Source organism: Rhinolophus sinicus, linkage group LG07, assembly GCF_036562045.2.
Source record: "Rhinolophus sinicus isolate RSC01 linkage group LG07, ASM3656204v1, whole genome shotgun sequence".
NCBI lineage: Eukaryota > Metazoa > Chordata > Mammalia > Chiroptera > Rhinolophidae > Rhinolophus > Rhinolophus sinicus.
In genome coordinates this window covers 31,315,619-31,342,153 of record NC_133757.1, presented here as the reverse complement: position 1 = coordinate 31,342,153, position 26,535 = coordinate 31,315,619, and the positions used below count along the sequence as shown (strand labels likewise).

Below are 26,535 nucleotides of genomic sequence, written 5' to 3'. Positions count from 1 at the left end.
TAGGAATTTAAAAATTAGAATACTAGCGAAAAGTGTAGTTTTCATTTCTCATGCTTGGTAACCTTGCTTTGGGCAAGGCCTTCGCATAGTTTTGCAACTTACCACTTGAGTGATCAAAATTAACTTCTCTTGGGTTGAAATGTAAGACTCTGTTATTGCTTCCAAAGTTTCTTTTGAAGCACTGGATCAGTGAGTAAAAGCTGACATTAAAACAGTCTTCATTAATCAATAATGAACATTATGTAATGAGTTAATAAATCTCTACATCTTAAAAATTTGCATGCCAGTGCATTTAGAATTTGCTTGGCCTCCAAAAACTAGGCATAATTTGGTGTTTTCTTTTTAAAACAAATCTTAATGCCTTATACCCTTTTAAAAAGGTTAATTTCTTATATCCAAGTGGGGTTATATCTTGCTCATGTCCTTCTCTATGGCCACTAAAACAGATTATGTCACAGATGAAATGGTCCTTAAGATTTTCTGAGACCAAGCTTTATAATGGACAGGAATCCCTACAGCCTGATTTTGCTGAGACAGTCCTCACGATTAAATAATGACCACAGACAGCCCTGACTACCACTGGGAGTTGAGGTCAGACATGAACTGTAAAAACACAGATTAACGGAGGGGAAGAATTGTGTAATTAACTAAATGTTCAGGGCAGAGCTAACAAAACTGTTTTTCTGGACAACACCATTTTCTCCCCAGTTGCTGGAAGTTGTGTTAGGATCTACAGATAATTGCCTCCTTTCTCCCTTTCATTTTGCCTGTCTAAACAGTGAGTAAATAGTTGAAAAATTCAGTGTTGATGCTGGCGCTTGAACAGACACACAGGAATGACTGTTCATTTTAAAACTTATAAATCCAATAAAAATAGTAATCAAACTCCAAAGGAGAATGCTTAAAAATGTTCCTGTTTAAAATTCACAATTGCATTTAACTTGCCTAATTTCAATCCCCACACTTATGGAGCTTAATACAGAAACACTCTTGGCCTACATTTAAAATAATGTGACAGTTGACCAATAATTCAAGTAGTTGATTTAAAAATATGCTCTGCCTTAATTATAGTTTTAATATAAACTCTCTAGATCCATGACTTGCAGGATTAACTTGGGGTCTCTCTCATTCCCAACACACCACGTATACACACATACACAAACACTCATGCACAATATAAATGCTAGAAAACATAGTCTGAGAACATACTGTGAAAAAAATATTCACTATGTCAGGATAAATAAACTTGAGTAGTTAATGGAAAGCAATTATTTTAAAATTTAAGTATCTCTTAAAGATACACCAGAAGACATAGAGCCTCACTAAAGGAATATGCTAAAACAGACATAATTCATTAGCTGTCATGGCAGCCAAATGGCATAAATTCTTCAGATGCTGAACCTGGTTAAAATAGCAGCAAATTTCATGAACTGAGTGAAGGGGAGGAAAAGAGAAGAAAACATCTACTATACAAAAGTCCAATTTTTTCTAGTTGTTCTATAGCCTAAGGGAAATTTTCAAATTCCTCTTAAACTATAACTGCAAAAATTAAAAAAGGAAACTCATTTAAAAAAAAAACAACAACTGGAGCTGAGACTGCTTGCACTTACATCACAGTGCCCTTTACTGGAACCACATCAATTTTGGGTCACACAAATTTTACTAAATGTACTAGGTGGCTTGTCTAAAAATGTGATTATTCAAGGAAATTAAAGGGAAAATACGGTGGAAAAGCAAAAACAAGTAGAATCATTTTACAAAATTGAAAATGACACGTTAGGTTTTAAACAAGGAATATCCAATAAAGATGCATAAATTCACCTTTGTGCTATATTCAAATAATTTTTTTTCAATCTTCAAATTTAACTTGCTTTCAAAAACCAGCTTCATTGAAATATAATTCATACATCATTTAATTCATTCAAAGTGTATATTTCAATGATTTCTAATCGAGTTGTACAGCCATCATCTCGGTCAATTTTAGAACATTTTTATCATCCAAAAAAGCAACCTCAAATTTATTAGCAGTAATTCATTTCTCCCTAATCCCCAACCCTAGGAAACCACTAATCCACTTTCTGTCTCTGTAGATTTGCTTATTCTGGATATTTTATATAACTGGAATCATACAATCTGTGGTCTTTTGTGATCATCTTCTTTCACCTAGCATAATATTTTCAAGGTTCATCCATGTAATTAGGTATCAGTACTTCATTCTTTTTTATGGCCAAATAGTATTTACAGCTATAAATGTTCCCCTCAAGCACAGCATTAGCGACATCCAATAAAGTTTTGGCATGTTGTGTTGTTATTTTCATTCATTTCCAAGTATTTTATGATTTCCTTTGTGATTTCTTCTTTGACCCACTGATTATTTAGGAGTGTATTGTTTAATTTTATATACTTGTGAATTTCCCAAATTTCTTCTGTTATTGATAGCTAATTTAATTTCATTGTCATCAGGGAACATACTTGTATGATTTCAATTCTTTTAAACTTTTTGAGGCTTTTTTTATGTCTGAGCATAAATGCTTCACATGCATTTGAGAAGGTATGTTCTGTTGCTGTTGGGTGAAGTGCCTTATATTAATAGGTGTCTGTTAGGTCCATTGGGTTGATACACAGTGTTATTCAAATCTTATACTTCCTTTCTGATATTCTGACTAGTTATTCCATCTACTATGGAAAGTGGGGTCTTGCAATCTTCAACTATGGTTCAATTTTCTATTTCTCACTTCAGTTTTATCCATTTTTGCTTCATATAATTTGGCGCTATGTTATTACAGTCCCTAGACTAAAAACAAACAAACAAACAAACAAACAAAAAAAAAACTAGTATCCTCAGATTTGCTAATATATCCTTACCTAAATTCTTATGAATTTTCATGAAGTTTTATATTATAGGAGATTTTGAGATGACTATTTTTTAAACAGACATCCCCGCTATTAAACAACAGTCAAAATGAGGTTGATTTGCCTTTTTTATAATACAAATTTAACAATTTGTTACTTTGCAGAATGGATATATTACTACTATTAATTCCAATATATTTATAAGGAGAATATGTTAACTATTTTGTAGTTTCCAAAAACCATTAGACATCCTAGAAATGAAGTACGTATGCTTATCTGTGAATAACTGATATCTTAATTATAATTTATCCCTATTTACTTATTAGAGTAGGTGTTCATGTTCTACATCAAGTTAGTTCACCTAAGATAAAATAACACTTTGGCATTTCTTAACTTTTAAAATCTAAATTTCCATCCAAGATCTGCTACCAACTTACCCTTAACCTAGAGAAGTTGCTTTGGCTTTGTTTGCCTTGTAAAGTAGAGATAACACTACCTGTTTGCCTAATTCATAAGGATACTGAGGATAAAATAGCTAATAAATGAGACATTTTGAAAATTAAATGTACTTAACAAACACATTTTTAAAACTACAGACCTTGCATTAAAACAAAATAATTGCACACACATGAAAAAACAATCAGCATTTGCAAAAGGCCAAAAACAAAAGACAATATGCAGGTTATACCCATAACTTGGAGGCAGAAGCAGAGGCTGTGTGAATGGCAGCTCCCTTTTGGGGGGTTGCTCACTGCTGACTTTTACCGAGCATGTAGGCCAGACAGCTTTCAGCTCTTTCTTATTATCATTTAATCCTCACAATTATATTAGGGAAGAATTAATTTTATCCCCGTGTTACAGATGATCTGAGGCTTTCAGAGGTTAGGGAACTCACTCAAAGTCACAGGTCTCAACCAAACAGACTAATTACAGAGTTTTGCTAACTCACTCAACTGTGCTGTCTTCCCAAAAACTGCAAGAAAGATTCTCTTTCAATCTGACAAATTCATTATAATTCCCCATAATAGAATCAAAACCTCAGGATTAGGAAGAACTTAAAGACTTTCCATACAATTAAAATGAGATATCATTTTTACCTATAAGATTGGCAAAGATGAAAGGATTGATAGTACCTAGTGGGTGAGTATATAGGAAAATAGGCACTATTAACACTATTTAGTGTATAAACTCATACTTTTTGGAAGGGCAATTTGGCAATAACTACCGAAATGTAAAATATAAAAATAGAGTCCTGGGTTGGTCGACATTTGGTACAGTCGTGGACAGGGTATAATGCTAAAAGTACATGTTGGAGCTGAAGCAGGAAATTGAAGTTTCTAAAAGCTTCCAGAAAAGAGGAAGGAAAATTGTCATATACAAAGCTCAGGAGGCAGAATGGTATCAGGCTTTCTCACAATATTGGAAGCTTGGCAATAATAGGGCTATGCCTTCAGATTTTTGAAGGAAAATATCTAACCTAAAATTCTGTACCTTGCCACACTATCAATCAGGTATGAGGGTGGAATAAAAATATTTTTAGAAATTTTCAGACATACAAGTACTCAAAAAAGTCCCTCATCACCCTACCCTTTTCTGGGAAGCTGGTATATTCAAAATGGTGAAATAAAACATTAAAGAAAACATGGGTACTGCTATGTTCCATAGTCTTGTGGGAACTATTTGACTTTTCAGATTATGTGCATGTAAAACTTGTTGAAAACTTTTTAAAAATACATAACTTTGAATAAAAGATGAATTCTTACTGGAGACTGAGAATTGTTTGTTGACATTAACTGAAACATCAATTAATTCCAGTTTGAAATATTTAATGTTTACCTGATAGAGCATAAAAAAAAAGCAAAGAGTTTTAATACAAATTTCCTTTAATTATGTATTGCAAGTGATGAATGCTTATAAACCAGCCTTTTAAAAAAGGCTCCGTATGGTTACACTGTGGCATCAGCAATATACACCTTTTGGAAAATGAAACAATCCAACTTATGGGAGCAGGTGCTTTTTACTTGGTTAAAAAGAATCCAATGTCAATATCATATATAGATTCAAAAGTGCTGTGTGTCAAACTTGGTGTTCTGGAAACCACTAAATGACTCTGGTCATAACAAAGGCACTGACAATGAAGATTCAAGTGAACAGTTCAAATAACATTGTTTCATGAAACAGTAGTAAAAAAGGTGCATTACTAAATATTAATATATTTATTATATATTAATTACTCAAGTATCATTCTAAATACATATGCAAACTAAATATTCTAAATAAAATTAAATGAATTAGTTATCAAACTGCTTCCCAAAAACATTTTTCATTTTCACTGAAGTGATTTGAAAAAAGCAAGATGAACTTAAATGTCATTCCTCAAGAGCTAAGGCCATAACTTATTCATTTGTATCCCATGCCTTCACAGAATCTATCACTATCTTTATTCTCATGTTTATTTATTGGCTTATGTGCTTAGTCTGTCTCCCTCACCAGAATGTAGGCCCAATGAAAGCTGGGAACTTGCTGTCTTATTCACAACTGAATGGATCTTAATCTTACTGAATGCCTATGATCTGGGAGGCATTCAGTCAAAATTAAACAGATGAAGAGTGAATGAATGAATGAACATCTGGCAGACCCAGTAGAAAGGTACATTAAATCTTGCACACAAATTTGATGTCATCTTCTGATTGCGGGAAGGAAAAGTGCCTTCTCCCCAAACAATTCTCACAAGTAATGGAGTTTATGTTGAGCATTGGTATAGAAACCTTTCTACTCACTGAACAGAATCATAGTAGAGTTGTAGCTATTAGTAGCCTTTGTCCTGTGGGAAAATTCTCAAAAGTTTATACAACCATCTCAGTTACAGAGAAACGTGGTCTACTAAGCAGCTACTGCAAGAGATTTGGCACAACAGAGGAAACCAAGTAAAAAAGATAATGGAATGGTGTTATGTATTCAAAAGCATGGTTAACTGGTTTACTCATTTACCTCAATAGGACATTTTGCTCCATTATCACTTGGAACCCAGATTAATTCTAGTTTCACTTTACTTGAAACTCTTTGATGGCTCCACGCTGACTACAGAAAAGACCAAAATCTTCATCATGGAATATGAGTCCTTCCATAATCTGTTTGGATTCCTCCCAGTATATGGTTTCTCTCACTAACCAGACTCCAGCTGAAGCAAATAGCTCCCAGTTCCCGGAGTAAGCCCAGATGTTTCCTCTTGCAATGCTTCTCTCACCGTGCTCTCTGCTGGGGAAGCTCTCCCTCCCCTTCTGGTCCACTCCTTGGTCTCTACTTGTTGGTTAAGACTGAAGACTTTTCTAGCCCCCTTCTCCAGGATAAGTGACCAATCCCTCCTTCAAGGGTAGCCTTCTACCCTCACTTATAGACTATGTATAGGACCTGGCCCATGGTAATGCATAAAACTGCATTTCCCACTGCTCTTCCCATTGTTTACTCCAGGCACACTGGATTCCTGGCAATTCCTCACAACCTCCATCCTCATTTGTCAGGAGTAAAATATTTTCTTTCAGGTATTTACATGAGCTCCCAACTTCATTTGACTCTGCTCAAATGTCACCTTCTAAAAGAGGTTGTCTTTGACCACTCAATGAGTGTTGTATCTGTCTTCCCTTCTAGAACGTAAGCTCTGTGAGGATGGGACTTTGTTTTGCTCATGGCTGTAAATATTTGCAAATGAATGAATGACATCTGTGACACTTCATTACCTGTGTTGGCCTAAGATTTCTGTCCTCCTCCTGTTAGACAGCAGGGTCTGAATCCTCTTCTTCCTAGTCTCCTCAGCTCCTGCCAGAACCAAAGTAACTTCTTACTATTCCTTGTATGACTGAATGATGTCAAGTATAAATTACCTGTAACAACGGCTCCCAACAAAGGGACCCTGAATCCATGTACACTACATAGGCTGAAGACTAAGGCTATATTTCCACATCCCTTTACCTGAAATTTTGGGAACCAGATGTTATTTCAAAATTCAGAATTGTTCACTACTTAACATCCCTAATAGGGTCTGGGGCAGTACTCTATAATCAAACACATAAATAGCTCTGCAACAAAACATGTGAAGAGTCCTACAAAGTGTGACAAATAATGCTCAAGTCAACTTTTTCTGTCAAGTGAACTATCAAGATAAATTTGAAGAGTTAGAGATTTTGGAATTGTGGACATCAGCTGTAGACATATACCAGGATATGGAGATCTGGGACGTATCTCTGCTAAAATGGGTTCCCCACATTCCAGAGGTTAGAAATCACTGGTTTAATGCATTCATTTAAAACATCTATTTTCAGTACAGCTAACATCAATGAAGCATTTACTGTGTGTCAGCCCTTGTGCTAGTCTCTTTACACATGGAGGTAAAAACTACTATTTGTCCCATTTTATGAGTGAAGAAACTAGGGCTTAGTGAGAAGGTTAGTAACTTGCTGTATAGCTGGTCAGTGGCTGAGCTGGATCCAAACTGAAGCTGCCTGGCAATCAAAAGCCATGCTTTGGACCATCCTGACTTCACATAGTTCAAGATAAAAATTCACCAGTTTTCCCAAGTTGCTTTGTGATGTTGAGTCAAAGTAAAGTTTCTGTAATTCAAGTAAATGCAAAAACTCTCAGGCTATAAGTCCATTGCTGTGGAAAAAAGGTTGGCTAAAGGGGGTTAAATATACAAGTATGGTGATGGAAGAATTGAGTCTAGGTGGTGAATGCACGATGAAATTTAAAGATGATGTATTATGGAAATGAATGCTTGAAACCTGTATAACTTTACTAACCAATGTCACCCAATTAATTTAATAAACATTAAAAGAAAGACTGATTATATGTAGCCAACATTTAACTGGTATAATGGAATAATTTATTTCCTCAGCTAAAGCAACATTTTAAACATCTGTAAGAAGAGTGATTCTGGATAATTAAAAAATTGTATAGTCACACCAACTTGCCCTGATTTCTTTAGCAGAACCATGATCCAAGGTGTGCTATTCCCTGACAGATGAGAGGAGGAATGGTAGACGAGAACAATCAAAAAAGGCACTATTGTAGATAATATGTAGATTTTTTTTTACACTTATCTTTTTCATCGTGAATACATTTTCATCGTGAAAATGTATTCACGATGACCAGATTTTGAAACTCTTTTGGAATTACCGAATATAGTAGCGATATTTTGGGATTGAAGCGTTAGTTGTATAAGAATAAAATCATATGTATAAAAAAATTCCTGCATAGCGCTACAGTTTCAATTGAAGAGACAATGTTTTGGACTTTACCACACTTATGGTATGTAGATTATGAAATGCAGAGTTTGCAAAAACATAACATACATTCATTTTGTGGTAGAAAAGTAGATTATATGAACATGAAGAATAAGAAATGAAAATAACATATACACTAAAAAAAATCACAACAGAAACAGGCTTTATTTCAACCAGACAAGTGAATACTTCAATTAACATCAACTTCTTGAAGATTTAAAGATGTGGAAATTAAAGGTGGTGCTCAGAAGGCAGAGAAGGAAAGATTCATCATGGAGCAATGTATGCTTTTCCCAAATCCCTTTCAACAATATGCTCAATTCAAAAGATTAATTAGTTCTAAATCATTAGAGCTCATGCTTTTCAATATTTGTACAAGACTGACATTTAAAGGTTGCCCATCAGTCCCAATGATGTCTTTCAAAAAGAAGAATATATCTAGAGAGACCAGTAGGTTAATTTTTTTTTCAATTTGAGAAACTGAGATTGAAATTCAGTTTTTAGTTTAAAATATTTCAAATGAAAAAAACACACAATTATTATTTAAGGTGCCTTGTCATAAAGCTCCTAGGTACATAAATGAACAAAACAAATCGCTATTACTACCTGACTTCTCCTAAACTTCCCAATGTGAACAGTTCATCTACCGGGAGACTTTGCCCTGTAAATTTCAATGTCCTGCGCAAGGATTTGCTGCCATTCATATTCTGTGCATGGATGAGGACATTTCATCATAGAACCTTTCAATTTGATACAACCTGATATAAAATAAATCCAACAAAACACTATATATTCCTAAGGGATGAGACAAAATTGCATATAATTTTCAACTTCCGCCAGACTCATTAAATTCATGAGCACATTCAGAGTTTTCCCTTCAAGGCCACTTTCGAGAGCTTTAGATCTCGTGCTTAATTTTGTATTGAGTTGGACAGCACCTTGATTAATATGAACAATTACATTAAAGGAAGGTATGGCCGAGAGGGGAGTCATTGGAGAACAGACACAGCGGGAAAGACTCTTTTTCCATTAAGACATTCAAACAGAAAAAAAAACAAGACAAAAAGGGTAAACAAACAAACAAACAAAATAGTGTTCACAGTAAAACATGCCAGATTGGTAGTTTCATTTGAAACCAACAGCAAATCATGAAACGTCATGAAAAATATAAGTAAAGGTAAAATCTCCTAGAGTAATTACTAAATGAATTTAAAAATCACCACACTGATCAGTAAACCCCAGAAGAAAAATAAACAGCATTTACATTTCCGGTCCTTCTTAAACATCATACAACTAACTTCTCAAAGTTAATGCATAAAATCGGTAGGTTTGGCCACACTGCACAATTTTTTAAAAAAATACAGTATACAGAAAAAAAAACTCTTGTATTCCCCGTTTTGAATCATAAGCTCAAGACCCAAGAGTAAAAGATCAGCTAGAAGGATTCTGAATTATTTACAAATCCAGCAGGTGTATCTGCCATGAATGGCTTGGCTTCCGTTCCACAGGGGCTTTCACCTTCTCCAGCGGCAGTTCTCAGGTCTCTGTTCTCACAGAAGGCTGTCCCACCTATGGCTCATCTCTACTGGTCATCAGTCATTTTGAACAGTTCTAACAGTGCCCCAACAGCTCCAAAATAACCCTACAAAAACAATGGGAAAACTGTGTAATTATCTCTGAACTTTGTCAAATACCTATTATTTTTAATAACTCTAGGAATGCTGCCCCCTAATGTTGTAGATAAGAGAAATGTAAAACTTTAACTGCTATGAAACATGGTGGAATAATAATTTATTGAAAATCTATTTACTTATATATATTAAATAAGTTAACTGATGTAAAGTGCTAAAAAAATGGCACTTAGTGTGTGCTATATAAGTGTTGCCTGTTGTTATTATAATTATACCATTTTAATTCTTGCCATGGCAAAATTTATATTACCCTCATTTCACAGATGAGAAATGGAAGGTAATCAATTACCCTTTCAGAGTCACATGGCTTGTGCCAGAGTTCAGCCCCAAATCTATCAGACTTCAAAGTTGTAATGTCTCACAGGGAAGAACTGTAAGCTTCCCTCAGTAGATCTTGGAAAGGCATCTAATGTAGCCTGAGCTTCACTTTGCTCACCCGTAAAAGAAAAGCCCATGTTTCTGTGAAAATGAACAACAGAAATTTTTGGAGAACTTTGTTTCCAAAAGGCAGGAGACTCCACTCCACTGAAAAATGCCTAACTTGACAGTTACTGCAGAAACTTCTGCTGCTGTCAGCTAACATTTATTGAGGACTCACTATATACTAGAAATGGTTCTAAGCACTTTACCATAGGCTTACGCATTCAATCTTCACAATAACTTTAGGAGACATACTATTATACCCCATTTTACAAATGCTAAAAAAGAGAGGGAGAGGTAGAGTCATTTCATGGTCTAATGCCTCCCAGTCAGAGGCTGTGCTCTTCACTGCTCAGCTAGACTATGCCTCTTAGGAGATGCTCACTAACATGAATCAGGGAGAGGTGAGAGACTGAATGAGGACTCCTGAGGCAGAGCAGGAAAGCCAACCATAACAGCGCCTCCCAAAAGTTCTCTCTCCATGGTATCCCCCAGTAAGGCCTTCCTGAGCCAGAGCGAACTTAAGAGTGCAGAGAATTTTCTGAGAGATACATCCAAGAGGTTATAAAAACGCTCCACTTTCACTGGCCGTAGAGACTTGAATTATGATAATCACTAGCAAACCAAAGCCACAGTCAGCAGAGGCCTAGGATTGTACAAAGTGACATGCATTTTTACCCACAGATGTGGGTTTCCCCAAAACACTGGATCTTATCTCCTATCTTACTACCCAGTAACTACCAGTGTGCCCTTGCAGATGGCTTTTAGTCCCTGATGGCTTCCAGGGGTTGTTTTCTGCTTTAGTTCAAGAGAATCTGGACTTAGGGTTGCCAGATAAAACATACATAAATGCCAGATAAAATAACTGTGTTCTGTATTTTTAATCACTAAATATGGCAACACTAGCTGGACTAGAACAGTGGTTTTCATTTTAACTATTGTTTTTTTTAAAGCTGAGATGCTTTTTTTTCTTCTCCAAACAAAATCCTATTTGAAAAATCAATAAACAGATTAAAAGGGAGCTGCTCTGATTAAGGCAGAGGAGGTGAAAATTCTGGGACTCCATTCCCCTCACCCACCAAAAGTTTTATCACGCCAAGCCTTAAACCTTTTCTTTTTTTTTCAAAAAGGTTTTCTTTAGTGTTAACTTCTATCATTGGGCCTTAACTATTTCGTTATTTGAGTTCCTATTGTTTCATGCTTTAATAAAAATGAAATATGGGCTTAGAGAGCTCTAAATAATGTATAAATGCATCAGCACCTTTTCAAATAAGTAACTCAGTTTGGCAATGAGAAAAATGACACAGTAGTTAACAACTGGAATTTATGATACCAGTTGTTTCTGTTGTAATATACCCAAGGGATGAGGTACCTGCTGTAATAAACAGTTGCTCTCTACAGAACTGAATTTAAAGGGGGGCGGGGATAAAGGAGGTAGGAAGAGGGAAGGGCCCTATAACTCCTCTTAGAAACCTCTGATTTCTATTAGTGTAGAAACTAGATTTAAGGGACTCTGAATTAACCGACGCTCTCCATTTCGTCTGTAAGCAGGCTAGTTGATGACCAGGGACACCAGTCTCTCAAGGTCAAGGTCTTAGTAGCCCAAGAACTTCTGCTCTCACCAGTTGAGTTGTTTACTTGCCGAAAGTCAGCTGTATTTATCCTCAAATTTGTTTATATGTGTCATTGTTCATGTAATAATCTAATTTAATTATGTACCAACTCAACCAGGAAAAAAAGAGTATAAAATGAATGGTCACGTCTATGAAAATCCAGTTAAATTCTTGACAAAGATTGAAAAAGATAGTTAACACTGAAAGTTGGTACGAAAGTAAGTCTTAAAAGTTCTCATCACCAGGAAAACAAAAATCTTTGTAACAATGTGTGGTAATGGATGATAACTAAACTTATTGTGGTAACCATTTTGTAATATATACATATATCAAATCACTATGTGACACATAAACTTACATAATGTTATGTGTCAATTATATCTCAATAAAACTGGAAAGAAAACAAAACAAGATTGAAAAAGGTAGTCACAAATCATTGCTCTCTATTTAGGTGGGTGCCCCATATGAAAGATTGAGGGGAAAATCTATGATTCTGCAATCAAATTGCCTCACAAGTATCTTTAACGTCTTGATCCACTTTAAAGAAATAAATCAGAAATCAAAGAAAGTGAATATGAAAAAAATTATGGAAAAAAAAAGAGACAACTACAGAGCTACAATCAGCAGAACCCATGCTCAAAAACAGGCCTTGGTCCGACAACAAAAACTGGTGAGTCGATGAACATTTATACATTTATGTTAAAATAAAATGGTTAAAGTAGGGGGATATTTTTTGAGGATTATGCATTCTAACTGATTTCTTTTTTTTTTTTTTTTTTAATTAACCAACTACCAGTCTGGATTTGGATAAGAAAGCTTCCATTTTATATAGTTTTTCCTTATCCTCTGCATAAATGCAAACTGAGGGACCCACTCATATGCCAGACAACCCAAAAAACTTCCACATAGGACAATTAAGTCCACGTAAGCTCAACCTACCTCATGTTCCAAAAACAGAGCTTTTAGCTGTCCTTTGGACCAAAAATCCATGGCATATGCTAGCAGCTTCATGGACACCATATTGATTCTGAGAAAATTCCCAGCAAACACAACTCTGTCAATATTCTGGGGAAAAAAATTAGAGAAAAACAATTGAACCATGGCATCAAAACAGCATTTAGCAAAGACCCAATGTTCTGTGCATCCCTATACTTCCAGGACCTTGCAGAATATTTTTTTTCTTAAGTGTGATTATTTCAGAATTTCCAAGATGAAGTCGAACAAACCTCATAGTGCATTCCACAAAAACAGGAAGGTGAGCTTTTGGTTGGACGACACAGAGACTGACATTGACCTTATTTGCAGGTATTATATTAGGTTGCCCTAGGTCTGATAGGAGATTCCACTCCAACACTCATATATAAAATTGTAACTGGAGTTCAAGTTCAGCTAAATTTGCTTGCGCATTCCTTCAATCCCCCAAACTTCCAATTATAAAATATTATAACCAACTCATAAATAAAATGACCATGGTATATGTTATTCATCTAACGCGTTTGCTCAGTTTGCTCTGTGCCAAACACTGGGAATACAAAAAGAAACAATGCCCAGTCTCTACCTTTACAATATATGGTGGGATATCCTGCTCAGTCAACATGTGGGTTAAAATATGGTAATGAAAAATATCTTTATATTTTTATTGTCATGGATACAGATTTGCATTCTGAACACACACTTAACACTGAGTTCAGCCTGTCTACCATGCAGAGGTTGCTCACTCCCTCACAGAGCCAGTTGCTATGGTCACTCATATCAAAGAGAAGAGAGAGTCTTGGAGGCTGGCATTATTTTCTGTTCAGTCTATTGAGAATAACTGGGTCTGGGAACATTGCCTTTTAACTGTCTCAAGTTTTAACAATGCATGTTCATGAGCACATTTACCACAGTGAAAAATTTCCATGGGTAGAGGGATGGGAGGTGATATTAATAAGTTTCCACAAATAAAAGCTGTAGCCACAAACCACCCAAATTGAGAGGTGGCAAGGAACATTCAAAGTAAGAAAATCAGATTAATGAGGAACTTAATTAAATTTAGGCATTTCGCCTTTTCCCCCAGAACAAAGGTAGGATTTGCTTAAAGCCCAGTCCTGCATTACTCTAGCAGAAAGCCAGAAGGAATAGACATGGCATTAAAAGCCGATGGACGCTCCTTATTTCATGATCCAGGTAGGTCAAAGATAAAAAGAAAAGAAAAAGACTGGAGGAAAACATGAGAGAATTCTTTTTAAAAATAATATTTAAGTAGAAAAGATATAATACTCAGAATCCATTAAAAAGACTGATACATGTTTTTACTTCGAAAAATCAAATATTTATTCAGGGAAAAACAGCACCATGAATAAATCCAAGTGAAAGGCAATAAACAAAAAGTATTTCCAGTACATTTAATATAAAATGTATTGGTTACCGACAAATCAATAAGAAAAAGGCCAACAATCCAATAGAAAAATGGGTGAACAGTATTACTATATAGTTCACACACACACAAAAGGGAAAATACTAAATATTAAATAGATAAAAAAGAATCAGCTTCACTTATAATATGATACAGATTAAAACCAAAATAAGGTAGAATTTCTTACTTATTAAATTGAAAAACAGAAAAAGTTTGATAATCCTCCATGGAGAAACTCGCTCTCTTACACTCTGATGGTAGGAAATTAATTAGAACCACTTCAATGGAGGAAATTTTATAGTATCTATCAAAATTACAATCAATATATCCTTTCACTCAGCAAGTTCACTTCTAGATTTACCCTATAGATATAGCCATATGTATGCAAAATGATGTATATGTGTGTTACGATGTGTGTGTGTGTGCTTGTGTGTGTGTACTATATACATAAATATACTACAGATTTTTTAATAGCAAGGTCTAGAAAAGCGTAAATATCATTAGGGAATTTAATCAAATCACGCATAGCATACCTACATGTAAGGATGCTATATGGCCATTAAGAAACAAAGCAATTCTAAATACACCTATATGAACAAACTCAAGATATATTATTATGTAAAAAAGCAAGAAGCAACATTTCCAGAAGTGCGTATTGAAGTGTGTAGGGTAGATTGATATAATGTCTGGGATTTGCTTTCTAATATTTTAGCAAAAAAGAGAGGAGGAGGAGGAAGAAAACAGAGATAGAGAAAGCAGGCATGGCAAAGTCTTAATCATCTGAGTTGACGACTATATGGAGGTTCTTTATACTCTTCTCTCTCCTTTATGTGTGTTTACCAATTTAATAAAAAGTTGATAAACAAACAAACAACTAAAGCAAAATGTAGAATCGTATATAGAAAACGAATGGCATGGCATATGATTCTATCTCAATAAAACTGTTGTTAAAAAAAGGAATGTTATACAGCGTTTGCTACCTTTGGAAGGATATGTTTATCCCATATTGCGTACAATATAGAGTAAAAACAAACGAACAAAAAAAACTAAAAACAACAGCTGCCTCTAGTGAGGTTAACATTGAGGGCCAGAAGTGGACATGGTGACTCACGTCCCTGTATATCCTTCTGGTGTCAGTTTCTGTGTTATGTGTTTGTATTATTCTCTCTTTAAAAATGAATAAAAACATATTTAAGTTGATAGATAAGCATTTCATAGCATTCCAATAACCAACGCAAAAATATGTTAGATTCAGTACAGGTGGCTGAAATCAAAGATTCTCCAATCAGTGATTCCAGGGAGCAAAGCCATGACTGAAGAATTTGCATCACAGGACACGTGGTGTTACCAGACCCTAGTGTGTCCACAGGGAGCCTGCACTGGCAGGACGCCAGCTAATAGAGCCCTTGCCCAAGGTGATGGGTGATTTCTCTCATTCATTCAACTCCACAGAAACCTCAAAAATAGTTATTCTAAACGAGCACGGAATGTGGCTACACTTTCAAACAGCCACTTTCGCTGTGGTAATAAAATAAATGGTACTGACATTGAAATAAAAAGTTAAAAATAAAATCAGTTGTCCTTCCCCTGAAGTGATTACAATACCTGTAAAAAGACCTGCTGGCTCACTCAAGCTCTGTGGAAAGCAGGGGAAAGGTCTGTGGCTCTATTTCCAACAAATTGACCTTTGAGAGTCCATGAGTACAGCCAACTAAACACATATTAGTTTTAGGAATTGTTTGGCTATGTGGAAAAACTCTCTTTAAAGGTTAATGTCAAAAAAAAAAATAATTCTGTTAGTGAGTCCCATGACTAAAACGGACTTTGAAAAGTCATGTCTCTATAATACATTCTTTGACCTGAATAACAGCCTCACATTTAAACTCCATTGAAATGGGGACTTACAAAAAACTATGGCACCAACAGGCCAGTGACATATTCTATTCAATGTCATGAAAGGAAGGTGTTTCTCTTGTGACCCCAGAACTCAAAGACAGGGCGGGCACCAATGTATCATAAAGCCTGCCTCATTCCTTGTTTAACACTCCACTATTCAACTAGAAGGGGACTCGAGGGGGTTTCTGAAGTACCTGTAATGTTCTATTTCTTGATCTGAATGGTGGCTATATAGGTGTGTGTGAAAATTCACACTTATGATCTGAGCCCTTTTCTGCATGTACATATTTCTATTAAAACTATAGTTTAAAAAACTCTATTACTAATGCTACCATTGATTCTTTAATACTTCTCCTAACCCTCTGTCTTGTCTCGCTAACATAGCTCAGTGAAAGCTGTTCTACTTTACACATCTTGTATTTCAGAAAAAAGGGTTCCATTTTTTTCCAAAGGAATTTAGCAACAATTCAAAACCTGTTACCAAAGTTTTGTCAGCCACCAGCAACACCCCTTCTTGTGCCTGGGGCTCTGGCTGGCCTCAGCTGCAGCAAGCTCTCTGTGCTTTGATAGCCCTGTACAATGCTGCTTGAACTCCATGCCACAAGGCAACACTGTAAAGAAGCTGAAAGCAAAGAGAATATCGAATATTGCAAGTGGAATGTTTCACCCAAAAATATCTGCAAGGATGCACAAAGCTTTTTCTCACACTTCAACAGGCACATGGTAACAGTGATGGTTAGAGAGGCTATGACACGGGTTATAATTTTACAATGTTTCTTCCACAGTTAGATGGTTTTATTTATCACCCAGTACCTACTTAAAAATAATACACATATTCTTTTCCTCCACCCCACACATAGTCCTCCCATTTTACAGACTGTGACTACCAGAAAGGGCAGGTTTCCCAACGGTCTAGTTTTGTAAGGGTCACAGTTATTGCACTGCCAAAGCGATGTGGATGAATGACAGGTGGCTTTCCCTGGGTTAAGGCCTTACCTCATTCAGTGCACACATCCGAGCAATGGAGCCAATATTGTTGGTGATGGTGACCAGTGTGGCTCGGGCGAGGTCCTCCTTGCTGATGGAATCTCGCTTTTCCTTACTCATCATGTTGCCAAAGCTATGTTGGAAATATTAGTGAAAGTGTTCAAAATCATTCCCAGGCAGACTCCATGCTTCCACAAAAGTACTGTGGAAAGCTGTATGAATAACTGTTCAAACTCAAGTGACCTGATTCCACTGCCATGGTTTACAAGCAGACAGTATTACAGATATGAATGGTTGGCTGCCCTTTTCTTAATAGGGACAAAATAGCATGGCTATTAATGGCGGGAAAAATTCTTTTTTAACGTCTCTAGATATCTGAACAAGAATGAAATACAAATTTTCCAGAAGCTTCTTTCAAAGCTGCCCTATTTTAAGCACCAGCATCAAGCAACATCTCAGAGCTTCATAAAGGGCAAGAGATCAAGTGTGAGCTCCAATCCCATAGATACTTGTACCAGGCTGGCGGTGGGTTAAGATTTTTAAAAACGAATGAATGAACAGCCAGGGTGGAGAGGCTGCCTGTGTTTAATCACTACCGCTCCTAGCTACTTAGTCTCTACCTTGATGCTACAGCAGATCCTTGAAGGCCAAATCGTTCATAGTCTCCTCCGTAAATGTCCTTCACCAGCTTATCAACATTGGTGCTGTCGCCTTTAGCAGCCATTTCCAGAGCTTCTTCAAAGGTCTCACAACCAGTCAGCAAGCAACATAGGCCTAGGAATGTTCCACCTCCAAGACTAAAGGAACAATAAGGTTTATTTTTTTAAATTACGGAAAGATATCCCATCCGAGTCCCCAACTACATCAAGACCACTAATCTGGGTTAATAAAACAGAAGAAAAACAAAGGGGCACTGGAAGTAAAGTGCTAGGGTACAAAACAGCTTTAGAGTAGATTGGATAAAAAGAGAGGGCAGAGACTAAAAAGAAACCTCAAGGAAAACATGCCCCTGAATTTTAAGAGCAAACGCAGCGAGGGACTCTCACTGATTTCTGTTGTGAGACCTGCAACTAGCCACTAACCTGTACTTCATTCAGTCTTCTAACCTATAAAATGGAGCCAAATCACGATAGCTCTTATTTGGGTTGTCTGAAAGCAGCAAATAACCATAGAAATGATTGCTACATATTTGAAAAGAATATACATATAACTATATAAAACTATACATGACTATAACTATATATGTATATATACACATATATACATATATAGAGGGTGCCAAAAAATGTATACACATTTTAAGAAAGGAAAAAACTATTAAAATTGTAATACTCAATATATACCAATAACAAAAGATGAATACAAGTCATGTGTATACATTGGCATCTATATAAACATGTATCTCAGGGATGCCAAAAAAATGTACACAAGTGGACACTTTGGTCAGCGTTGCTCAAGCAGTAGTTCGCCATAATCAGAAGTGTCTGGACACTGATGGTAACCACTTTGAGCACCTCTTGTAATTGCAGAAGTCAAACGTGACTTGTATTCATCTTTTGTTATTGGTATATATTGAGTATTACAATTCTAATACAGTTCTCCTTTCTTAAAACATGTATTTTTTTTTTTTTTGGATATATGTATATATATATATATATTTGGAATACAAATACTTAGAAAAAGAAACTATGGGTACATGAAGCATAGTTCACATCTACGGAGCCAAATTCTATGATGACACACTGACCTAGGACTCAGCCAGGAATAGCCAGCCCAAAAGCTGTATCTTTCACTCGACCTCACTCCTACAGCACAGATTTCTGAAAGGAAGTCAATAATTGGTCTCATATTATGTTTTTCTAGTAGACTCTGGAAAAGGTTACTAATATTTTACTTAACTACCAAGAGACAAAAATAGTAACAACGGTCATAAAATGGTTCCAAGGCTCAAACTATGTTTTAAATTTCAGTTGTTTGGGGGAACATTCCTCTAAAAGAACCTTTTTAGACAAGATTGAAAACTAGTTATGGTAGTTGAGAATGAACTCAATTAACATCAAAGTTACCCAAGGTAATTTTATTTATGTTTAACCTGGCAGGTCATGCTCTGTTGTCAGTTTCAGTCTACTCTACAAAATTACTGTGTTTTAACAGGAATGCTTTTTGGTTTGCAGGTCATCTGGATTTGTCTTGTTTTCTCTCTATATATATATTTTACAAAGTCTTTGCTCATATTTCTAGCTTTCTCTTTCATCAACACTAATAACTTTTCTTTGAACATAGATATCAGTATTAATCAAGGCATTCAACAACCTACTCCAAACATAGGCAACTGAAGACATTGGCTGACTTAGAAAGAAGGCAACTCATCAACTGATATGTTGGTATGAGTGAAAAAAGATAAGTGCTTTGTATGACTGGAAAATGACAGGTGACTCCAGACACAGGATTGAAGCTGAATGGGGAGAGCGAGCATGCACTTGGACAGCTGGCACACTGCACATAGGAGGAAAGAATGCACAGCCACAGAAGAGCACTTTATTAATATCCCCAGCCTGCTAACCATTGTTTAATCAAGTGATTCTCTTGCTTATAATCAGATACATCTGTTTGTTTCAGCAGACACACAGTAAGATCCTCAGCAAATCAGAGACAAAAACATGTTGCTAGAAACAGCTGTTGAATATCAACACCGTTTTTTTTTTTTAAAAAAAACCAACAACCGTAGAGTGAGGGAGAAGTAGAAGAAACCTTCAATTATCAAGTGCTTGTGCCCTTAAAATAGATTCCAAAACAACGAGATGAGCTGTACTACAACTCTCACTGAAGTTTCAAAATTCTTTACATTCCTCTTTTAATAGACTACATACACATTCTAACAATGTCAGCTGTGAAGTCCTGTTCCTCCCCGCCATTGGCTCTTCTAATAAAATTGGAATTGTGTCAATAGAAAAAAAAAAAATATTGCTACCGAATCTAGGATGCCATAAAATTACACATAACACTGAAAAGAACCATTAAAAATCATGTTAAAACGAAAAGTGATATCCTGTAATGAAGTGGCTTCCTAAAAATAAAAACGCTCAAGAGAAAATAGGGTATAATATGTACCATAACAAAAACCTGGAGTTACAGCTATCAGTTCACAATTGAAGTAGCAAAACTTAAAGCTTAAACCGTTTGCTTAGATCAGTGATTCCCACAGCGTGTTCCACATGCAGATGTTTACTGTTGACCAAGGTAGTTTATATCGGTGGTTTTCAAACTAGAATCAAAAGACAACTTTGGTAGAACAACTCTGGTTGAACCAGGAGGACGTGAGGCCCAGAACTGACGTTTCATTCCTCTCCCCTACATTTGGCAGCCTGTGAAAGGGCTCTCTATTAACATTCAGTCTCCAGTAGCACATTTCCAAAACTACTGGTTAAAGAAAGCTTGTAGCTAAGCTTGGACATCCAGACAGATTTCTTGATGACTGCAAAGCACTGATCATTAATGGGCATTTACGAATAACTAAAATGTATAGGCCTTATTATACGTGAAATAGAATCCAAATACCACAATTAGTTCATTAGCAGCTATTCAGGAAGATGACCAAAACCCCTGGAACCTCCAGGTTTGAGAAAGTTCACTTGTGATGTAACTTATGGATGTGTTAGTAAACAAAATAAATATTCCTAATTGTGGGAAATAAGTTTAGCCTGTTGTTACCTTGGGGTTAGTTCTACCACTTCAATAACTCCTTCTAGGAAGAAATCTGTAGTTTTTCTTTAAAAATTGTACCTTTATCAGGAAATCACTCTCCAAGGTAAAACCAGATCAGTTGAAATACCCATTCGTCTCTAATACATCTGACAGTCCTCATGAGGCCATGGGATCAACTGTGATTCTTGTGTGGACAAGTAGGCTTAGTTCTGTATTCTCAGTGAGAAAATGTATACCTATTGGTAATTAACTTACACACTAAAGCCTATATTCTGAACACAAGCAGGATTCAGTCATAGAGTGAGAGAGTGTGTGTTAGCCTGGGTTTCTCAATACCAGTACTACTGACTTTTGGGGTTTGGTACTTTTTGTTGAGCAGGGCTGCTCTATGCATTATAGGATATTTAGCAGTAGCCCTAACCTCTACCCACTAGGTGCCAGTAGAACCCGACCTCCAGCTGTGACAATTAAAAAATGTCTTCAGACATTGCCAAAATCCCCTGGGAGGATACATCTCCCTTTCCCCAATGGCGAACCACTGATTTATACAGACCCATCACAAGACTGGAAATACAGTAGAAAAGTAGGGCTCTTGTCCTAATGGGTGAGTAGTACTATAGCATTTTCAGTACTGGAAAAGCCTGTAGAAACTATCTAAGAAAACACCCCCTTCATGGCACACATGAAGATACTGAAGCCCAGAGAAGTTACGCAATATCTTCTTCATCTATCCAACACAATGGTTTGAATATCAGGTCCCAAAGCACATTCCACAGGGCACTAGTTCCTGAAGTTGTTCCTCCAGAAAGGGGCTCTGTGGTCCAATAGGATGGAGAAACACTTCATACCAAATCCTTCTCTTAGAAGGAAAACCTGTTTAGGTTTGTTTACACCAGGAATTCCCCAAGATTTCTGACCCCAGATCTTTTCCCTTGTTGAATCCCCATTAACAGGAAGCTGAGCCCACATGCCCTTGGGTGTGTGTGCCTAAAAACACAAGGTGCTCTGCCCAACTGTGAAGGCAGGGCTGTTTTCCTGTCCGTTGCTTTCCAAAATTCTCTGTCAGGTGTGCCAGCTATTCCAGTTTTTAGCTGGAGCATTTACCTGAGGGTAACAAACATTCCTTATAAACTCAGTTTGTTTTATACACTCAGTTTGGCTTACTGCTTGGAATGATGTATTATTTCAAGGAGTTCATCCTGTGCTAGGCACCAAGGTGGTTCCAAAAGATGGTTTCTGACCATCCAGGTATCCTTTCATCTGGATTCTACTGTGTTTATTGTCCCCGACATTCATTTGGCACTTAATATGTACTGTCTTTTGGGCAAACTTCTGATGTATGTGACCCTTCTTCCCTAAACCTGACTAGTTTCCAGCAAGGCAAGGGCGGTGTTTTATTAACCTTTATGTAAATCACCCTTGTCACATCTCCAGTAAATGCTTTTTGGTTGACTGAGGGTAAGATCTTTCTTTTCAAAATGTATTCACTTTAAATAACCTTTTTTATAAACTGGTCTTCAAGAAAGAGGCCCGGGTGTAAGCCTAGAAAGGTTCTCTGAGTGGAAACCAAGTTTACCTGGTCCCTGTAACTCTTTTATAGTTGTCCTTGGAGTACACGGCTAGGATGCTGACACCTGAGCCCATATTCACCAGCAGCATAGGGTATGGGTTATCAAGGCAGCACGGCTTTTTTTGACACAATTCAGGATTTGTGGGATTTTCAAAATAGTAACATTCCGGGTTGCCGTTGAAGCCAACGGAGTCAACATAGAGCAGGCCTTGAATCAGACAGTCCAGTTCGTCCAGTTTATGAAGCTGCAGATTCGCAATCTGAAAAAGAACAAATCCTTGTGAGAGAGGTTGCCACGACCTCAGGGGAAGCGCCAGAAGCTTTTAGCTGGACTTCAATGTGTCATTAATATTAAGAGTATGGAAACATGAAGCTGTATCCAATCTTGTTGATAATTAGTCACTCCATTGGAGAAGTGGTTTTGACCAGACGTCAGACATCCTGTCTGCCCACAGTGCGAGCTAAAGGATCGGAGCTTGCCTGGCTGCTGGAAAAGCATCTTATTAGCATGTGTAGGGGGCTGAATGGTGGCCCCTGCAAAATAACATCCATGTCCTAATTTTTAGAACCTGCGTTACCTTATTTGGATAATGGGTCTTTGCAGATGTAATTAAAGATATTGAGATAAAGAGAACTTCATGGAATATCTGTTGGGGTACCAATGACAAGTTTCCTTAAGAGACACACGAGAAAATATTTGATAGACGCAGAAAAGAAGGCCCTGTGAAGATAAAGGCAGAGACTGAGTGCTGCACCACCGGCCAGGGAATGACAACAGCCACTGGAAGCTGAAAAAGGAAAGGAATGGAATCTGACCAAGAGCCTCTGAAGAAGTGTGGTTCTGCCAACATCCTGATTTTGGTCTTCAGGCCTCCAAAACTAAGACTGAATAAATTTCTGTAGTTTTAAAACACTAAGGTCGTGGTAATTTGTTACAGAAGCCACAGGAAACAAATACAGAACACCACTGAGATAGGGGATGCTCTCACAAAGTGAGGAGTAGAAATGTTCTGAAAGCAGCAAGAATCCTACACTTCCTTGACAGGACATGACATCCGAGGGTGGCATGTTGAGCCTGGAAGCTGGGGACAATCTCCTTGGCCCACAAAGTCTAGCTCCCCTTTACCCAGGCCTTGGCTTTGGAGTTAGGCAGGCCTGGCTTTGAATTCTGGCTCTAACACTTATTTAACCGAGGGATGTAGGGCAAGTTACTAACTTCTCAAGCCTCAGTTTCCTCATCTGTAAAATGGGGATAATAATACCCATTACGCAGTGTTGTTGTAAAGATTAAATATGACAATACTTGTAAACTGCTTACACAGGGCTTGGCATGGGCAAGGACTCAAAAAATGTTGGCTCCTTTATTAACACCTGGAGGGTCCTCAAAGTGTCCTTTCATGCTCCTATAAGACAAAAACTCCCATTCTCCTAGGTATATGGGGAAAAGGAAAAGGGGAATGAGTTGGCTGTGGGCTAGCCTTGGGGATGAGTGGCTTACTTTGCATCCTCAGAAGTTTAATTCATGATCCTCACGAGTGGTATTATTGCTGGTCCAGGGGTCTGGGTTGATGATCATTTTCCATGGACACACACACACACACCTAGCAATCACCCACATAAAACTGAACCAATTAAGGAAGATAATTTATAAGGTCTAACTTAAATTTTTGGAAAATCTCTTTACGAAAACAACAGCTCGTATTTGTTGTTTACTACATGCCACGCACTTATACTAGGTCATTTAATTCTCACAAAAACCCTACAAGTAGGTACTATTATCCTTATTCTATGGTTAAGGCTCATGAAGCTTAAATAACTTTCCTTACTTGATACAACTTGCAGATATCTCCCACAGACTCCCTGTTCTTCCTCAGCTTATACCATCACACTTACAGCACTGGTGTGTTCTGGGGTTCATTCTGGTTTGTTTTGGGGGTTCATCAGTGCCCCTGAGCACCACGCTCAAAGGCCTGTCCAGAAAACATTTGTCCAATGAAACAGGAAGAGTTATCACCTAGATCACCCCAAACTGAAAAGTGGCAATTTCATCAGTCCGTCTGGGGGTCATAGGTTAACTCGCTTAAAAATTAATCAGAGGTCCATCAACAATATTGACAGCTATGTCCAGCGCCAACAGCACAAACTCGGACAGAGACACAGCGTGTCCAGCTGGACATCCTGAAACTACAGGAAGGAGAAAGAAAAACCTGTCAGGGCAAATAAACTAAGCAAAGGAAACACTGTTACCTCACCTTTCCCCTCAAAATCATTTGCAAATAAAGTGCTTAGCAGCAAACACACATGTCTTCTACACATTCCACCTAGGGATGGATGTTTCTGCAGCCTGAGGGGAGGCATCCCCAAACTGGGAAACGGAAATATGAGTCACTTTCATTGAGACCCATAGAGACCTCAGCCGTCTTCACCATCCAGGAAGAAGGACAGGCTCCCAAGTGTGAGCAACAAGTCAAATCATAACTTGGACTCTCAAACATGCCGTCTGAAATGCAAAACAAGATGGGAATTACTCCTCAGACTTTGCAGTTCATTTGCACAACTGAATGACCGTGTGGGAAGCCTAAAATAGCATGCCCAGATCCCAGCTCCAGAGAAACACTTTCTTTGTATCAGTGATTCCCTGCATGCTAAAATTAGAAAACACAAGGCAAGCTCAGGATACAACTGTAAGAGGTACTCCTCGTGCACTTCAGCTCAGTCTGTCAAAAATAACTAAACAGCTAAGTAAATAAATAAATCTGGTAAAAACCATCCCAAGAGCTTCTGGACTCCTAATACTCTGTATGGGTGTATTCTGGGCATCTACTCTCAACCAGTTCTATCACTCACCTACAATTGAGAAATGAGTCACCAAATTGTATTTCAGAAATGAGTAAAATACACATCTGTATGATACCTTACACTTCCCAAAGCAGAGAAAGCAGGAAGGATTTTTAGGGACTGGAAGGGACCGCTGGAGAACAGGACGTGTAGCATTCTTGTGCTACATAGATAAGAAAACTAAAGCTGAAGAGAGATTAAGAGGCTCTAGGAGTGCCCTCTAGGTAAGAGCCGGGGCACAGTCTCAGTTCTGATTCAGAAGGAATGGTGGTCCCCCGCTAGTAGTGAGCTCCTAGGTGGCTCAAGGGTACCCTGTCTGTTCATCCCCACTAGGGAGGCCGAAGTGAATCAAGGTGACCTGGAGCATTTATGCAATGTCTGTCAATGCCTCCATCACTCCTCTGGGGTAATACATGTTCTGGGAGGAAGTTACTCAATACATGTTGGTAATGAGCAAGTGTACTTCTCAAGGTTCTGAATGGAGGAAGGTCATATCTCATTACAACCAAGGTGCAGAAGCCTCTGTTCTCCTGAGCAGGCTGCTGGAGCCTAACACACTGGAGCAGGGAGCAAGTCTGAAGTACAGCCATGCACTGTTTAGACGGGTAGTGTCGTGAGGAGATTTCATTGCTTGAACATCATACAGCACTTTCACAAACTTAGATGGTACAGCCTGCTGCTCCTAGGCTATAAGCCTGGACAACATGTTACTGCACAAAACGAGAGAAAACGATGCAATCAAGAGATGCAATAAACATGAAATGTGTGAGGCTGCTTCCAGCTTAACATGGCTTCCTGTTTTACAGCAGACTTACTTTTTTTATAAGTAGAAAGAGCACACTCTAAAATAATAATAAAAAGTACAGTAAATACATAAACCAGTGGCATGGTTGTTTATTACCATTATCAAATATTACGTAGTGTACATAATTAATTGTATGTGCTATACTTTTATATGACTGGCAGTGCAGTAGGTTTGTTTACACCATCATCACCACAAACATGTGAGTACTGAATGCACTACAATGTCACTAGGTGCTAGGACTCTTTCAGCTCCATTATAATCTTACGGGACCACCGTCATATATGCCATCCCTTGTTGACCAAAACAGTGTTATGTGGTGCATGACTGTATTTTCCAAACAGCCTGGCCAGGTGGCGCATACACCTATAAAAGGAAGTATATGGGCTGCCTTCTGTTTTCATGCTTAGTCTTGGCCAAAGTGAAGACAGAATTGAAGAAGACAGATCTCTTCCTATAGCCTGTTTGTCAGTGCACTAAGTGATG

General features: G+C 37.4%; 1 protein-coding gene across 2 annotated transcripts in view; it reads right to left on the bottom strand.

Annotated features, from left to right (window-relative positions):
* Positions 1–8,278: 8,278 nt before the first annotated feature.
* PANK1 (pantothenate kinase 1) overlaps positions 8,279–26,535 on the bottom strand; it is a 45,531-nt gene continuing 27,274 nt past the window's right edge. For both annotated transcript variants that reach the window (XM_019739082.2, XM_019739091.2), the window contains exons 3-7: positions 22,416–22,669; positions 17,755–17,931; positions 17,144–17,267; positions 12,796–12,921; positions 8,279–9,774 (exon numbers count right to left, since the gene is read on the bottom strand). In XM_019739082.2, coding sequence (XP_019594641.2) covers positions 9,715–9,774; positions 12,796–12,921; positions 17,144–17,267; positions 17,755–17,931; positions 22,416–22,669 — 741 coding nt within the window. In that variant the 3' untranslated portion in view covers positions 8,279–9,714. The remainder of the gene's footprint in view (positions 9,775–12,795; positions 12,922–17,143; positions 17,268–17,754; positions 17,932–22,415; positions 22,670–26,535) is intronic.